The sequence below is a fragment of the Oratosquilla oratoria genome, chromosome 42, assembly GCF_046742065.1.
Source record: "Oratosquilla oratoria isolate Oo_2021 chromosome 42, ASM4674206v1, whole genome shotgun sequence".
NCBI lineage: Eukaryota > Metazoa > Arthropoda > Malacostraca > Stomatopoda > Squillidae > Oratosquilla > Oratosquilla oratoria.
In genome coordinates, this window is record NC_134818.1 from 40,359,405 (window position 1) to 40,374,404 (window position 15,000).

At 40.3% G+C, this 15,000-nt stretch overlaps 1 protein-coding gene across 1 annotated transcript in view; it reads right to left on the minus strand.

Annotated features, from left to right (window-relative positions):
- Positions 1-3,195, minus strand: part of LOC143021639 (uncharacterized) — a 5,037-nt gene extending 1,842 nt beyond the window's left edge. Inside the window, exons 1-2 of the mRNA XM_076179246.1 lie at positions 2,944-3,195; positions 1-2,796 (exon numbers count right to left, since the gene is read on the minus strand). The exon at positions 1-2,796 is cut by the window's left edge and continues 282 nt beyond it. Of these exons, the coding sequence (XP_076035361.1) occupies positions 1-2,796; positions 2,944-3,195 (3,048 nt within the window). The remainder of the gene's footprint in view (positions 2,797-2,943) is intronic.
- Between the last annotated feature and the right edge of the window lie 11,805 nt (positions 3,196-15,000).

Consider the following 15,000-nt stretch of genomic DNA (forward strand, 5'->3'; position numbering starts at 1 on the left):
GCAGATGCCGGACACATCTTTGAAGAGAGAGTCATATTTGTGAATGATTTCAGTTACATCATTGGCATGTTCATTCGTGAGATGACTAAGGTAGGGAACTAGGTTACCAAGTATATGCGAATTATCGGTAGGATGGGAGTCAATGTTCGGTAAAATCTTGTCAAAATTAATGTACATGGCATTATTAGGTGTATGAGACATAACATTAGGTACAGTATTCACCGCTAACACTTGTTTCTCATAGTCTAGTAGTGGGCTAGTGGTCTTATATGGTTTAATTAGGTTCACATGAATATGTTGGGTAGCCTTGCGACGGTCGGGTGTTGAAATTACATAGTTAGAATCTGATAGTTTCTTAGAAATTTTGTATGGTCCATGATATTTAGCGCTAAGAGGTGAACCAGAGATAGGGATGTATGCCAGGACTAAGTCCCCCTCTTTGAACTCTCTGACCAAGGCTTTTGAGTCAAAGTTAGTCTTCATTACAGACTGGGCATGAGCTAGGTTAGTTTTGGCAAAAGAACGAACTTTATCCAAGTTAGATTTAAGAGAGGTAATGTAATTGTTTACCGTGACTAACTTTGTAGAAGGTAAGGAGATCAAATGATCTTTGATGACCTTGAGGGGTCCTCTTACCTTGCGTCCAAAGAGCAACTCAAAAGGTGAGACCCCTAGGGATTCTGATGGTGTTTCCCTTATGTCAAAAAGAAGAAATTGCAGGCCCTCATCCCAATCTCTGTCTTCCTCACAGCAGAACTTCCTAATCATAGATTTCATAGTCTGATGAAAACGCTCCAAGGCCCCCTGCGACTGAGGATGGTAAGCTGTTGATAGAGTTTGTTTAATACCGAGCAGCTTTAGAACTTCTGCAAATAGAACACTGGTAAAATTGCTACCTCTGTCTGATTGGATTTCTTCTGGGATTCCAAAGGTCGTGAACAAGTTAGTGAGTGTATTAGCAACAGTTTTAGCAGAGATATTCTTAAGAGGAAAAGCATCAGGGTATCTTGTAGTTGGGCAAAGTGTGGTGAGAATGTATTGGTTGCCTTTCTTTGTCTTTGGGAGAGGTCCAACAATGTCTATAATTAATTTACTGAAAGGCTCAAAAGGTACTTTAATAGGCTGCAATGGATATGGTGGTATAGTTTCATTAGGTTTCCCAACAATCTGGCATGGGTGGCAATTCTTAACAAATTCAGCTACATCTTTTTTCATGCCAGGCCAATAAAACTCATTCAGAAGGCGAAGATATGTCTTCCTTATTCCTAAATGACCTGAGAGACCTTGGTGAGCTACTTCCATTATAGGAGTTCTCAAGCTGGTGGGTAATACAATTTGGTGACATTCTGCCCAGGTGTCATCATCTGATAATTGCGGTGGTCTGTAAAGTCTCATGAGGATGTTATCATGATAGTAGAATGATGGAGGATGTAGAATATCTTCCTTGGGAACTACTTTAGAGTGTAAGGGAGTTAGAGTAGTGTCATTCTGTTGTGCTTCTAATAAACTCTGTTCAGTGAATATTTGTGGAATAGCACTTGGAGGAGGAAGGGGTGAATGTGTAGGTGTGTCTTTTAATTTTTGGGATCGGGTTACCGCACAACTAGGGAACAAATTTGGCTGTTCTCGCTCTAACTCATCAGTAGGGTTATGCGTTAAGGGAGTGTCACTCAAAATGATAGGAGCAGGAGTTTGTACAAGTCCACCAGCTATGTCATTACCAAGAAGTAAACTACAGTCTGGGATAGGAAGGGAAGGTTGTTCGCTCACCGCCACCGTTACAGGTCCCTGAACAATGCCGCAGCTGAGGTGCACCCGAGCTAGTCTCAAAGGAAACTGGCTGTTAAAGTCATGGAGGTACACACTTTCGCCGGTATAATTGCTGTCTATACCAGGAACAGATGACTTTAGTATAACCGTCTGGGCAGCAGCTGTATCTCTCGCGATACGAATGGGGTGCACCTCGCCACCATCCTCCAGAGACACGGCACCAAGTGAACGGAAAGGCTGAAAGATATCGGCAGTTTTACTGGTTGGCACAGACAGAATTGCAGCTACAGGTTTGCTGGGAGCAGTAGTTTGTGACACTTTACATTTAGGGTCTGGGCATTGTTTTATGTGGTGTCCACGTCTTTTACAAAATGAGCAGGTTAGATTTGTTTTTAAATTACTCTGATCTACCAGCTCACCATCCTTAAACCCACTATTAGACTTTACATTATGCTGGAGCACTCTCCTCTCCCTGGTGGGCGAACGATGGACCAGGGAAAACACATCAGCCAACTGTGCGGCCTTAATCAGGTCATTTTCTCCCCTATCGATGAGGTGCATTTTGATAGAGTAGGGAATCTTTCTTATAAATTCCTCTAATGCTATAACATTAACAAGTTCATCAAAAGTATTAACACTGGCTGACTTTAACCACCTTTTAAGACCCCTTAATTTCTCAGAGGCAAATTCATGGTAAGTTTGATACTGAAGTTTATTAAGTGACCTAAATGCTTGTCTGTATCCTTCTGTACTGATTGAGTACGAAGCTAGAATTGCTACTTTAACCTCGTCATAATTAGTGTTATCGTCCACATTATTACATACTTTAAGTGCTTTATCAGACAGCTTAGGTTTAATAAGCCAAACCCAGTCAGGTTTAGGAATTTCAAAGTGTAGAGCTGTGGATTCAAATTCCCTAAAGAAAGACTCAGGATCACTATCAGGAAATGTAGGTATAAGCTTGACATACTTCAGCAAATCAGTCTTAGTTTTAGGAGAGTTGGCATTGTTTTGAATGTCTAATTGCTTAAGTTGAAGTTCATGAGCCCTTTCCTTTTCTCTTTCTTCTCTCTCCTTTTCTCTTTCTTCTCTCTCCTTTTCTCTTTCTTCTCTCTCCTTTTCTCTTTCTTCTCTGTCATAGTCTATTTGCATTTGTTGAGACATTAGCTTCACTTTCTCTAGTTCAAGTAATAGATTAGGATCTGAAGTCTGTAACGAACGTGAAGCTTCGAGGACATCTTTATCCCCTAAGTGAGCTAGAATTAGAGCACGTAGCTCATCTTTCCTTAAGTCAGGTTTGAAAGAGATATTGAAGGTCTTTGCTATATACTTTAAATCGTCCTTACAAATATTAGTCTCTTTGAATTCTTGGATCTCTGGGTTACCCACAAACTCAGTCGCTTTGAAATCACTCTGCTTAGCCATGGTTTAAATTTAAAAGATTCCGTACTCTATATATATATATATATATATATATAAGTGAAACCTGCTTAGAGCCTGGCAAGTTAACTCGAGAATAAGCTAAAGGCCTTACAGGTATCATGAAGTTTATCACCTGGCATAAACTTAAGTGGCAAGACCGAATTAGGTTCTTGCAAGGTACGTTCTACTCGTAACAAGCCAAAAGGAAACAGGGGGACAGCAGCCCACACTACTGTAAAACAAGGTCCCTATTCATAGGTATACTCTGTAGTTTAAGTAAAAAGTAGAGTATTTGGGTTGGTCAAGTTACAGCGACGTAATCGTGCATAAAGTAAATTCACATAAGTTATAGTAAGCAAGGAAAAGGAGTCACAATTGCAAGCTGTATGTGGGAGAACACCACTTCTGTCGGTAAGAACAATACATAGAACAACCTACTGTACTAACTACCCCTATTTGGCCATTTATAGAGAATTTAAAGCAGGTACAAGCAGGATTCACAATAAATGCGCACAAGGTATAGAGAGGTTGCGGAGAGAAGTCAAGTTCCAGGTGAAAATATTTTTCAATTTCAAGTTAAATACAATTATTAAACTATTAGAGAGAATCAGAGTGATTACGATGACTTATTGCGATCAACGAGTCAGATCCCGGAAGGGCCCCCACAAATGTTACGTACGTCTAGGTTAGTCTAAGGGGGGAACATACATAACATTTCGAAGTGAATGAATTTAAAGCATACAATAACATTTAACAATATTTATTACCAACTGACATTCCCAACAAATACAATTAAACTTAACATTAAATTAGACTTATCTTAAATTAACTTAACACTATTCAACTTGACCACTAGGAACTTGAACAAATTAAGAACTTGAGTACACAGAGAACTTGGTTCCTTCCGCAACGCCCTACGTTACCAGCACCGAAGGGATGATGAGTAGTCCGATATCGTCTCTCGTCCACCAACACCAGGTTAGAAGCGAGTGTATTCAGCTTACAGCTGAGACTGACTCATGGGGCGGTGAACCCTCATTTTATAGGAGAGAGTCGAAACCTCAGGTGCTTCGAGGGTTTGAAGCCGGCTCGATGAAACATGGTGCGACGTGGCGGGGTGTGATTCAGAAGTGTCGTAGTGGTTGTTAGGTGGTAATAGGTGGTTAGTAGAGGTATACCTTACAACACACACACACACACACACACACACACACACACACACACACACACACACACACACACACACACACACACACACACACACACACACACACACACACATACACACACACGCGCGCGCACACACACACATACACGCACACACACACACACACACACACACACACACGCACACACACACACACACACACACACATACACACACACACACACACACACACACACACACACACACGCACACACACACACACACACACACACACACACACACACACACACACACACACACACACACACACACACACACACACACACACACACACACACAACTCCTTGCCCACCAAAGTTGGAGTGTCCACTTGCAATGCAGAAATGATGAAATATTAAGCCCTGGACAAGACCAGAAATCGGATCATTGAATTAGCGGCCGAGCGCATTACCACCACACCATCGAGCTTTGTGTTTACATGTGTTGTACTCGTGCGCGCGCGCGTGTGTAGGACAGTTTGTGCAATGTGCCTAGCAAGTCTTCTGAGAATGACTCGAGCAAGAACCTTCCCTGCAGTGGCCACAAAGTGACTTGCCACCGTTCTTCATATATATGGTAATTATGTAAAAAAAAAAAAAAAAAAAAAAAAAAAAACTCTTTGTTGGAGTCATTGATGAAGAAGATATTCGCCATTTCTTTTTTAAGATTTCAGAAGGCAAACCATCTGGACCTGCACTTTTGTTGTTCTTTAGACCGTTTATGGCTTGGAGTCTGCAAATTCTGGAGGAGTGTCTAGAGCTGTGATCGGGGATAGCTCTGGTAGTTGATTGAAGATATAAGGCTTGGTTGGGTTCTTTTGGTTTAGAAGATTGCCAAAGTGCTGAGCCCATCCCTTGAGAATTTGTTTGTTTTCTTTCAGGAGAACAAGCAGCGGCTTTGCCGCACCCGGCTACGCCAGGTTGCTTGGCCTGCGGCGCTTGCTCGCTTCGCTTGCATATGCGTCGGGGGGCCCCCAGAGCATCGGCGGGGGCCTCCAGAGGAATAGGTGGGGCTCCCAGAGGAGCAGCGGGGCACCCAAAGGAGGCACGGAGCCACCAGAGGAGCCGCAGGGGCCCTCAGAAGAGCCACGGGGGCCCAAGGGAACCACGGGGGCCCCCAAAGGAGCCATCCCATGAATTCATGGCCTGTCCTTACAAATTATACATTTCGATATGATGTAGTCTACGCTTCTTCGCTGTTTCGTCTCTTGGCATTGTAACGGTAGTCGATATTGTATAATCACCACTGAGATCATTTCAGAATCATTTTGAAAGAGAAATTCATCTATAATTCCTATGATCAGACTTTGCACCGTTTTTAACGAACTTCTTATATCCTGAGAAGTAATGCCGCATGAACGCCTCTCATTCCTCACCAAAATACCACCGTGACCGAGGACATTTAGAGACAGTTTTGATTCGGTCGAGAGTGGTGACGTCACGGCAGCGGGGACAACTGATTGGCCGAGAGTGGTGACGTCAAGGCAACGGGGACAACTGATTGGCCGAAAGTGGTGACATCACAGCAACGGAGACGACTGATTAGCCGAGAGTAGTGATGTCACGGCAAGGCAGACGACTGATTGGCCGACAACGATGAGGATTGAGAGGCGTTGCCGTGACGTCACCACTCTCGGCCAATCAGTCGTCTCCGTTGCCGTGACGTCACCACTCTCGGCCAATCAGTTGTCCCCGTTGCCGTGACGTCACGGAGCGTCACCAAAATACCACCGTGACCGAGGACATTTAGAGACAGTTTTGATTTCATTTTTTATTTATTTATACTTAGACACACACTAACGATCTCACTGGTGTGCTGTTTCGCTTTGTGGGACTATGTATATTTTTTATGGCATTGTAAAAACAGAGTGAATCGTGTTTGTCAGCAAAGCCCTGCATCTCTAGAGTCCTGGTTTGCCACAAGTCATTCTTCATTTTCTTTAGTTTCCTCCATGTTTCAGCACGAACGGTGCACTGTTTAGCTCTGAGGGATACAGAGTACGGGTGCGAGAACAGTTTTTTTTTCGGCTACTAGATAGTGAACATCTTGAGAATTCTTATCGAACTAGTCACGATGACGCCGCCTTGTAAAACCAAGAGCATCAACCACAGCTTGATGGATTGCTACACAGAGGTTGACCCATTTCTCGTTTATATAAAAGTTTATATTATTTATCGCCGGTCTCTTAGCAAGTCCTCATCATGGCGCTGTGGTTAGAGCTCTGGCCTGCCACTACGGAGGTCCGGGTTCGACTCTCACCCGGGGCTGAAATAATATCAGTATCGCAGCGCTGAGGGGTGTTACTCCAATTCTCGTGGGCGGGGAGTTGGGGGTGTGTGTGTGTGCAAGGTCATAGCATTACCCATAGATCGGACCTACGAGCTCTGAGCTCTCTTCCAGGAGGGAAATAGCTGTCGATCACGAGTCCAACACGTGATCCAAAGACCAAGTGAATACACACACACACACACACATACACACACACACACACACACACACACACACACACACATACACACACACACACACACACACACACACACAGATCTGAACAGGGCTTGGGAATGGAGTCAGGAGAAGGAAGTGGTCTTCAACACTAAGAAATGTAGCATAATGAAATTTGGAAAAAGTAAAAACAGGATATCAGTACAATATAAAATTGGTGCAAAGGAAGAAAAGAAAGTAGGATCTGAAAAAAGACATGAGAGTAATCATCACAAAGGACAAGTCCCCTGATAAAAAGATAAACAAACTTGTCGGAGAAACCTACAACTTGCTAAGATAAATATAGGTGGCTTTTACATTATTTGGACGAAGAAATGGTAAAGAAAATACTAGTCACACTGATAAGGCCAATTTTTGAGAACGCAGCGACACTATGGTCACACAGTAAAAAAAAAAAAAAAAAAAAAAAAAAAAATATATATATATATATATATATATACTCGTATATCTGTATATATATATATATATATATATATATATATATATATACATATATATATATATATGTGTGTGTGTATATTAAGGACTACTATTACACAGGACGTGCACACCTAGATTCCTGGCTCCGCTAGCGGAGGCCATTACTTTCTTTGTAACCTAACATTTTATATTGGACAAATATATCAAAACTAGAAACCTAACACTGTATATAGGACAAATATATCAACTATTGACTTATTCAATGCTGTATAAGTTAATATAAACATTTATAATGAAATAAGAAACTATTTTAAGGCACTGTTGTGCTTTGAAATGCCAATTTTAGCCGGACTTAACATGTATTATTGTATGAGGTTAGTGGAAACCAGGGTTGGCGTTTTTTTTAAATCTTAGAATATATATATATATATATATATATATATATATATATATATATATACATACATATATATATATATATATATATATATATATATTATTTAAATCAGATTTATTTTATTTAAATAGATTTTTTATAGATTTTAAATATTGTGGGAATGCTATCTGATATGCGATCTGATTGCTATAGGAGTTTTAGCATATCAATATAAGGAGCAGTGTTATATAGACTTACCACAAGTATACAAGGAACGGTATAAGCCTACATGTAGTATATATCACTGTGCAGCCCACAACAAGTTTTAACAAGATTCTTGTTGAAACTTGTTCTGGGTAAGTATGCCACAAGTATACAAGGAACGGTATAAGCCTACATGTAGTATATATCACTGTACAGCCCACAACAAGTTTAAACAATATTCTTGTTGAAACTTGTTCTGGGCAAGTATGTGATCTTTGGTGATAAATAGTTCGTATCTTTTTTCACTACTTTTTCAGCTTGTTTATTGTTTGTGAAATGGCCAAGTAATTTCTTCCAAACACCTACCGCTTGAGAAATAGTGCACTTGTCACTCTGTAATTCATCTAGAGTCTTTGGCTGCAATCGAGCCAATAATTCCTCAGCCGAACGTTTTAGGCCTAAATTTGATACTTTGTTTCTGACTTCAGTATCAATAGCTTCCCTGTTGACTTCACAGATTTTCATTAGAATTGGCCAGTTATTTATATAGGCCTTGAGACAGTCTGACATTGTGTTCCACCTTGTGTCCTGGGGCATGACTAGACACTGATCGCCTTCCTGCCGATACCTTGAAGCAGCATAATGGTTATTTCTAAAATGTTTAACTACAAGGACCACATGTTGCTTTACATTATCAATCTCAAGGTCATAAGCCGGTAGATTTAGTAGGCGTGCTGCACATCCGTATGTGAGGACGGTATGCTCAGGTTCACTCAATTACTCCAAGAGTTTTCTCATCTTGTTGACATTTGCTGCATTGTCTGTCACAACACTTCCAATGTGACAACCAAAATCTTGTTCAGCCTTCTTGATCGAATTTTGTACAAGTTGTAGAAGATATTCAGCAGTGTGAGGTTTCCCTGATGTGTCTATTGTGTCAACTAAATAAGTATGACCAGTGGATGTTGTTAGAGTGACACATATTATGGGTTCATTATGAATGTTAGACCACCCTTCAATTGAAAGACATACAGTTTCATTATTCAGGTCATCTGCACACTTTTTATATTCCTTTTCATACACGAGATCCAAGTACTTATCAGCAATATCTTTTCTGGATGGAGGAATATAACCTGGCCTCAGGTTCTGAACCATCTTGAGAAACTGAGGATGCTGAACAAGACGAAATGATGAATTTGTAGCAAATATAATTCCTGCAACTTCTTTGTCGAGATTTTCGTTTTGAGAGGCTGAAGTTTTTATGATAAATCTGTCCAGAGATGTTGATGACTTTCTTTTAGATGAAAATCATTTAGCAGAAGTGGTGCCTGTGGAGGAGTCTGATAGTGACCTTTTTAATGGTGGAGTCAGGTTTGCAGATAATTCAAGTGGAGCCGATGATGAAAGGATTGAAGCTGTTGATACAGATCCTGAAATGGAAACAGAAAATTTGAGCATATTGCATAATTTATAAATGAATAAATAAATGAACGAATACAGTGTGATTTAGGCTACTTTTGAGTACAGTAGTTATTTTTCCAGATAAAGATAATATTCACACAAGCCACTAAGTTATTTGGAAATAACAGGATATGAAATAGGTGGGCTTGGAATTCAGCTCACACAGGATTCAGTCCACTTTTAAATTCACTAAAAATAATGGGTTAATTGGGTTAGGTTAGGCTAAATCCCTTTGGGCTGAATCCCATGTGGGCTGAATTTCAATGGAACCTATGAAAAATATTACACAATGTTGAATGAAATGAATAACAATCATCTAGGATACAGTATATTATAGTAATATAGTCATTACCCAAGTTTAGAAGTAATGAAGTTGAAGTATCATCTCTTTAGGCCTCCACATTTTTATTGCACATGCTCTCCATTGTTCACCAAATTTATATACGTATGAGAAGGGAGAAATGCACACAATATAAGTAAAATTATTTACCTGGGTCATCAATTTCTTCTTCTGTATGCTGTGGCTGACCTTGGCATTAATCTCTGTGAGATTTTAATCTTGACACAATGCCCTGTAGTTCCTGGCTGCAGTCTTTGCATTTAGCTCGGTACCCTTTGTAAGAAGTTGTTGGTAGTTTTTCAAAATAGTTCCAGACAGGAGAATTTTTTCTGCCTGAAGAACTACTCTGCCAGGTCCAGAAGACATCCTTCCTGGTTGATTCCAAAGCAGCAACTGACTCAGTGAGAAACTGCTTACCCAGAACAAGTTTCAACAAAAATCTTGTTGAAACATGTTGTGGCCTGTAAAATGATATATACTACATGTAGGCTTATACCGTTCCTTGTATACTTGTGGCAAGTCTATATAACACTGCTCCTTATATTGATATGCTAAAAATGTCCTTTAGCAATCAGATCGCATATCAGATAGCAATCCCACAATACTTAAAATCTATGAAGAAATCTATTTAAATCAAATAGATATGATTCAAATAAAGAAATAGATTATTTTTTAATCAACGTGTCTAAAAATGGTAAATTAATCTGTTTAAATTCAATGTTGTTAAACATAAAATATCCAAATTTGACACACATGGAAATAAGTTTTATATAATCAGATCTTGGGACTGGAAGGATATCATCATCGATATCTGTTGTTACTTTCTTCACTGCTTCTAGGGCATCAAAAATAGAAACAGTGAAACAGTGAAGAAAGTAACAACAGATATCGATGATGATATCCTTCCAGTCCCAAGATCTGATTATATAAAACTTATTTCCATGTGTGTCAAATTTGGATATTTTATGTTTAACAACATTGAATTTAAACAGATTAGAGGTCTCGCAATGGGGAGTCCATTATCTGCTGTCATGGCATGTTTATTCATGGAAGTATTAGAAATGGACAAATACATCAACATCATGGGAAGAGGTACCACTTGGTTAAGGTACGTGGATGACATAATCGTGGTGATGCCAAAAAGAACTAATATAGAAAATAAGTTGAGAAGACTCAACGCTGTGAATAAAGACATTCAATTCACAGTTGAACTAGAAAAAGAGTGTAATTTACCATTTTTAGACCCGTTGATACACAGAGGTTCTCAACAGGTAAGTTTCTCGGTGTACAGGAAACCCACCAATAGGGACGACTTTGTCCATTATTTTTCAGCACACAGCAGACGTGTTAAAACGGGTGTTCTAATAGGTTTCTTTCTCAGAGCTTTTCGTATCTGCAGTGAAGAATTCCTAGAGGATGAACTTACTTACATCAAGAATACCTTTAGGAAGCTGAAATACCCCGGAGGTTTGATCACCAGGACAACGAGGAAAGCCAAGAAGATCTACGATGGCTCAAACGTCCGGACCCCGGGAAAGGATAAGTCTCATTTTATTTCTGTCCCTAATTCTATAAACACCATAGCTATTGATGATTATTTGTTAAAAGGTGGAATAAATATAGCAAAAATATCTTCCAATAAAATAGGAAAAATATTTAAGAAACATAATAATATGCGTAATAATCTCAGTGTCATTTACCGTATTCCATGCAACGGTTGTCCATCATCTTATTTCGGTGAGTCAGGTCGAGGGTTCAATAAACGCTTGAATGAGCACAAAAACGATCTCAGGGCTCATAGAACATCTAACTCCCTGGTTCGTCACCTGGACAAATGTGGACATCTACCTGATTGGAACAACGCAGAAATTCTACACGAGGGATTTGAGAAGAAAATGAGAAAAACTGTGGAAGCTGCACATATCGCCGCCAACAAGAACAACAACGACAGAGACGGATTTAAATGCCTCTCGAAAGCAGCAAGTGTCCTAATAATTAAATCGTTAGCCAAAGGGAAAACATGACGCTCATACCTTGGCGGGTTCCCTCTCACTACGAATATAAGAATTGTGATCCGTCTGTAATGCTGTAGTCCTCTGAAGAAGACCGAGTTGGTCGCAACGTTAGGGCAATAAACTCTATTCCTAACACATCTTCGTTTGCCCTTCCCCACCCACATTCTCTCTCATTTGTCTGAAATAATCTTAAATATATATATATATATATATATATATATATATATATATATATTTATTGTTTTGGTTAACAATAAGGTGGAGTAAAACGCTGCACGTCAAAAGTTAATATATTGTAGGAGTAAGGTACAACTTCGTCCTCACACTCTTCACCACAGTCACGGAAACGCACTGACACGTACCCTATGAGTTCACTCTGAATTCTGCGTGGTGCGTGACTAAACACCGGGTAGTCCGATCCAAAAACAGTTGCTAATTCTAATTTATATGATTATTTTAATTATTCATTCGCACACAGAAATTTACATTTACACACTTTCAGTTACATGACAACTTCAAATTTGATAGTAATAAGGATCTATATCCCATTCACTCAACTTTCGCATTACAATTAATTTGATAATTACTTAAGATGTACCAATGGCAATTAATGGAAGTTCTAGAACATTCACGCTAACACGGATGTACAAACACACATACAGAATTTCTAACTACGCATTTACTAAATCTACATGTAGCATATTGCTAACCAGATAATGAATACAATATATATATATATATATATATATGTATATATATATGTATATATATATGTATGTATATGTATATATATATGTATATGTATATATATATATATATATATATATATATACATATACCAAGGCTTTTTCCCCCTTACAAGGGAGGTAGCCAAAAAGTAAAAGACATAAAATCATTCCCACCCATTCCATCCCTGAGTACACTCCACACCACTCCACCCTCCCTCTCATCTTAGCACCTTCTGGATGACGGGTCATCCCTGCACCTTGTCCACTGCCCTGGGTCAGAAGCAGTGTCGCAAGACACAGCACATCCACAGCAAGGCCGCTTCATTAAATCGGTGACCCCCCCTCTCCGTCCCCCCATGCATAAAGGAGAAGACGGGGAGAAATCCCTTCGGGCTGCGTCAAAATTTGCTCACACATACCTCACCCCCCATCCCCCCCGCCCATTCTACCTCATGCATCACAACATCATCCATATACAACCATTCTCCATTCACCCCTATCTTCTGTCCTCTTCCGTCCTTCCTCAACAGACATTCCCCTCTTCGCCAAAACCCCCTTCACCCCATCCATCCACCTCATTCTAGGACGTCCCTTCATGTTCACTCCCTCCACATCTGCCTTCAATACCTCTTTTACAAATATTTCTTCACTCATTCTTTCCATGTGTCCAAACCATCCTAATACTCTTTCATCAACCCTATCTCCCAACCCCCTTTCCACCCCTGTTCTCCTCTTCACCTCCTCATTTCTCACTTTATCCAGAATAGTAACCCCCATCATACCTCTCAGACACCTCATCTCAAACACATTCAAACTCCTTCTCTCTTCCTCTCTTATGTTCCATGTTTCTGCCCCATACAATGCTGTTGGCACAATCACTCCTTTATATAGTTTCCTCTTAGCATCCATTCCCAAATGTCTATTCCTCATTACACTTTTTAATCCACCAAGGCATTTACTCGTTTCTCTCAATCTTTATTCTACCTCCACCTTCAATCCACCTTTTCCTGCCACATTTGCACCCAAGTATCTAAAACTATCCACTTCCTCCAGTTGCTCTCCCTTAATGCTCACTTCCAGACTACTGCCACTTTCACCCTTTGTACATCTCATCACCTTACATTTACCCACATTTATCTTCAGCTTTCTTCTATCACATACTCTCCCAAACTCTGTCACCAACTTCCTCAATCCCTCCTCCGATCCTGCCACAAGCGCAGTGTCGTCCGCAAACAACAACTGGCGCATCTTCCACTTTTCTCCATTTTCTTCAACCATCTCCAATCCCTGACCCACTACCCTTGCATTTACGTCTCGCACCACCCCATCCATGTATAAGTTGAACAGCCAGGGTGACATAACGCATCCTTGACGAAGTTCCACCTTTACCTCGAACCACTCACTCTCTCCATTTCTAATCCTGACACAAGCTCTACTACTCTCATAAAAACTCTTGACAGCTTTTAGAAGCTTTCCTCTTTTCCCGTATATCCGCAAAACCTCCCACAGTGCCTTTCTGTCTATCCTGTCCTAAGCCTTTTCCAAGTCCATAAAGGCCCAAAAAACATCCTTCCCCTTTCCTATAGCTTTCTCATATATCTGTCTTACCACAAAGATCTGATCTACACAACCTCTACCCATCCATCCCAAATCCACACTGTTCCTCACCCATTACTCCCTATGTTCCTCTCCTAATCCTCTCAATCAAGATCCTTCCATAAGCCTTCCCAAATACACTTAACAAGCTAATCCATCCGAAACTACTACATTCACACTTGTCCCCTTTTCCCTTGTAAAGTGGAACTATACAAGCACACCTCCAGTCCTCCGATACTCTATCCTCTCTCCAGGAAACATTAAATAACCTCACCAACCAGTCCACCATCACTGTACCTCCTTTTTTTAGACATTCTGCATGGCATCCATCCAGACCAGGTGCCTTACCTGCTTTCAACATCTTAACAACTGCCTTCACTTCATCCTTCCTTATTTCTCCTCCATTTTCCTCACTCATCACTCTCATTTTCTTAGCATTTCCCACTGCAACTATCTCTCCCTCCCTATCCTCCTTCACATTTAGCAACTCCCTAAAATATTCTGCCCATCTTCCCCTTACTGCCTTCTCTTCCATTATCATCTCTCCATCTGCACCTTATACCTTTTCTTCTCTACTTGATTCACCTCCTCTTCCTCTCTTAATTTCTTTCCAAAACATCTTTTTATTACTTTCAAAATTCTCTGTCATACTCTTACCCCATTTCACATCTGCTCTCCTCTTTGCCTCCTTTACCTTTTGCTTTACTTCTCTTTTCTTTTCTTTGTACCTCTCATATGACTCCCTCATCCTATTTTGTAACCAATCTGTGAAAACTCGCTTCTTCTCTTCTACAACCTTCTTTGTTTCCTCATCCCACCATTCACTACCCTTTCTTCTATTTCCTTCTGTCCTTCTTGTTCCACACACCATCCTTGCACACTTTGTGACTCCCTCCTTCAACCATCCCCATTCCTCCTACACACCTAGCTCTACTCTATCCTTCACTACCTCCCAC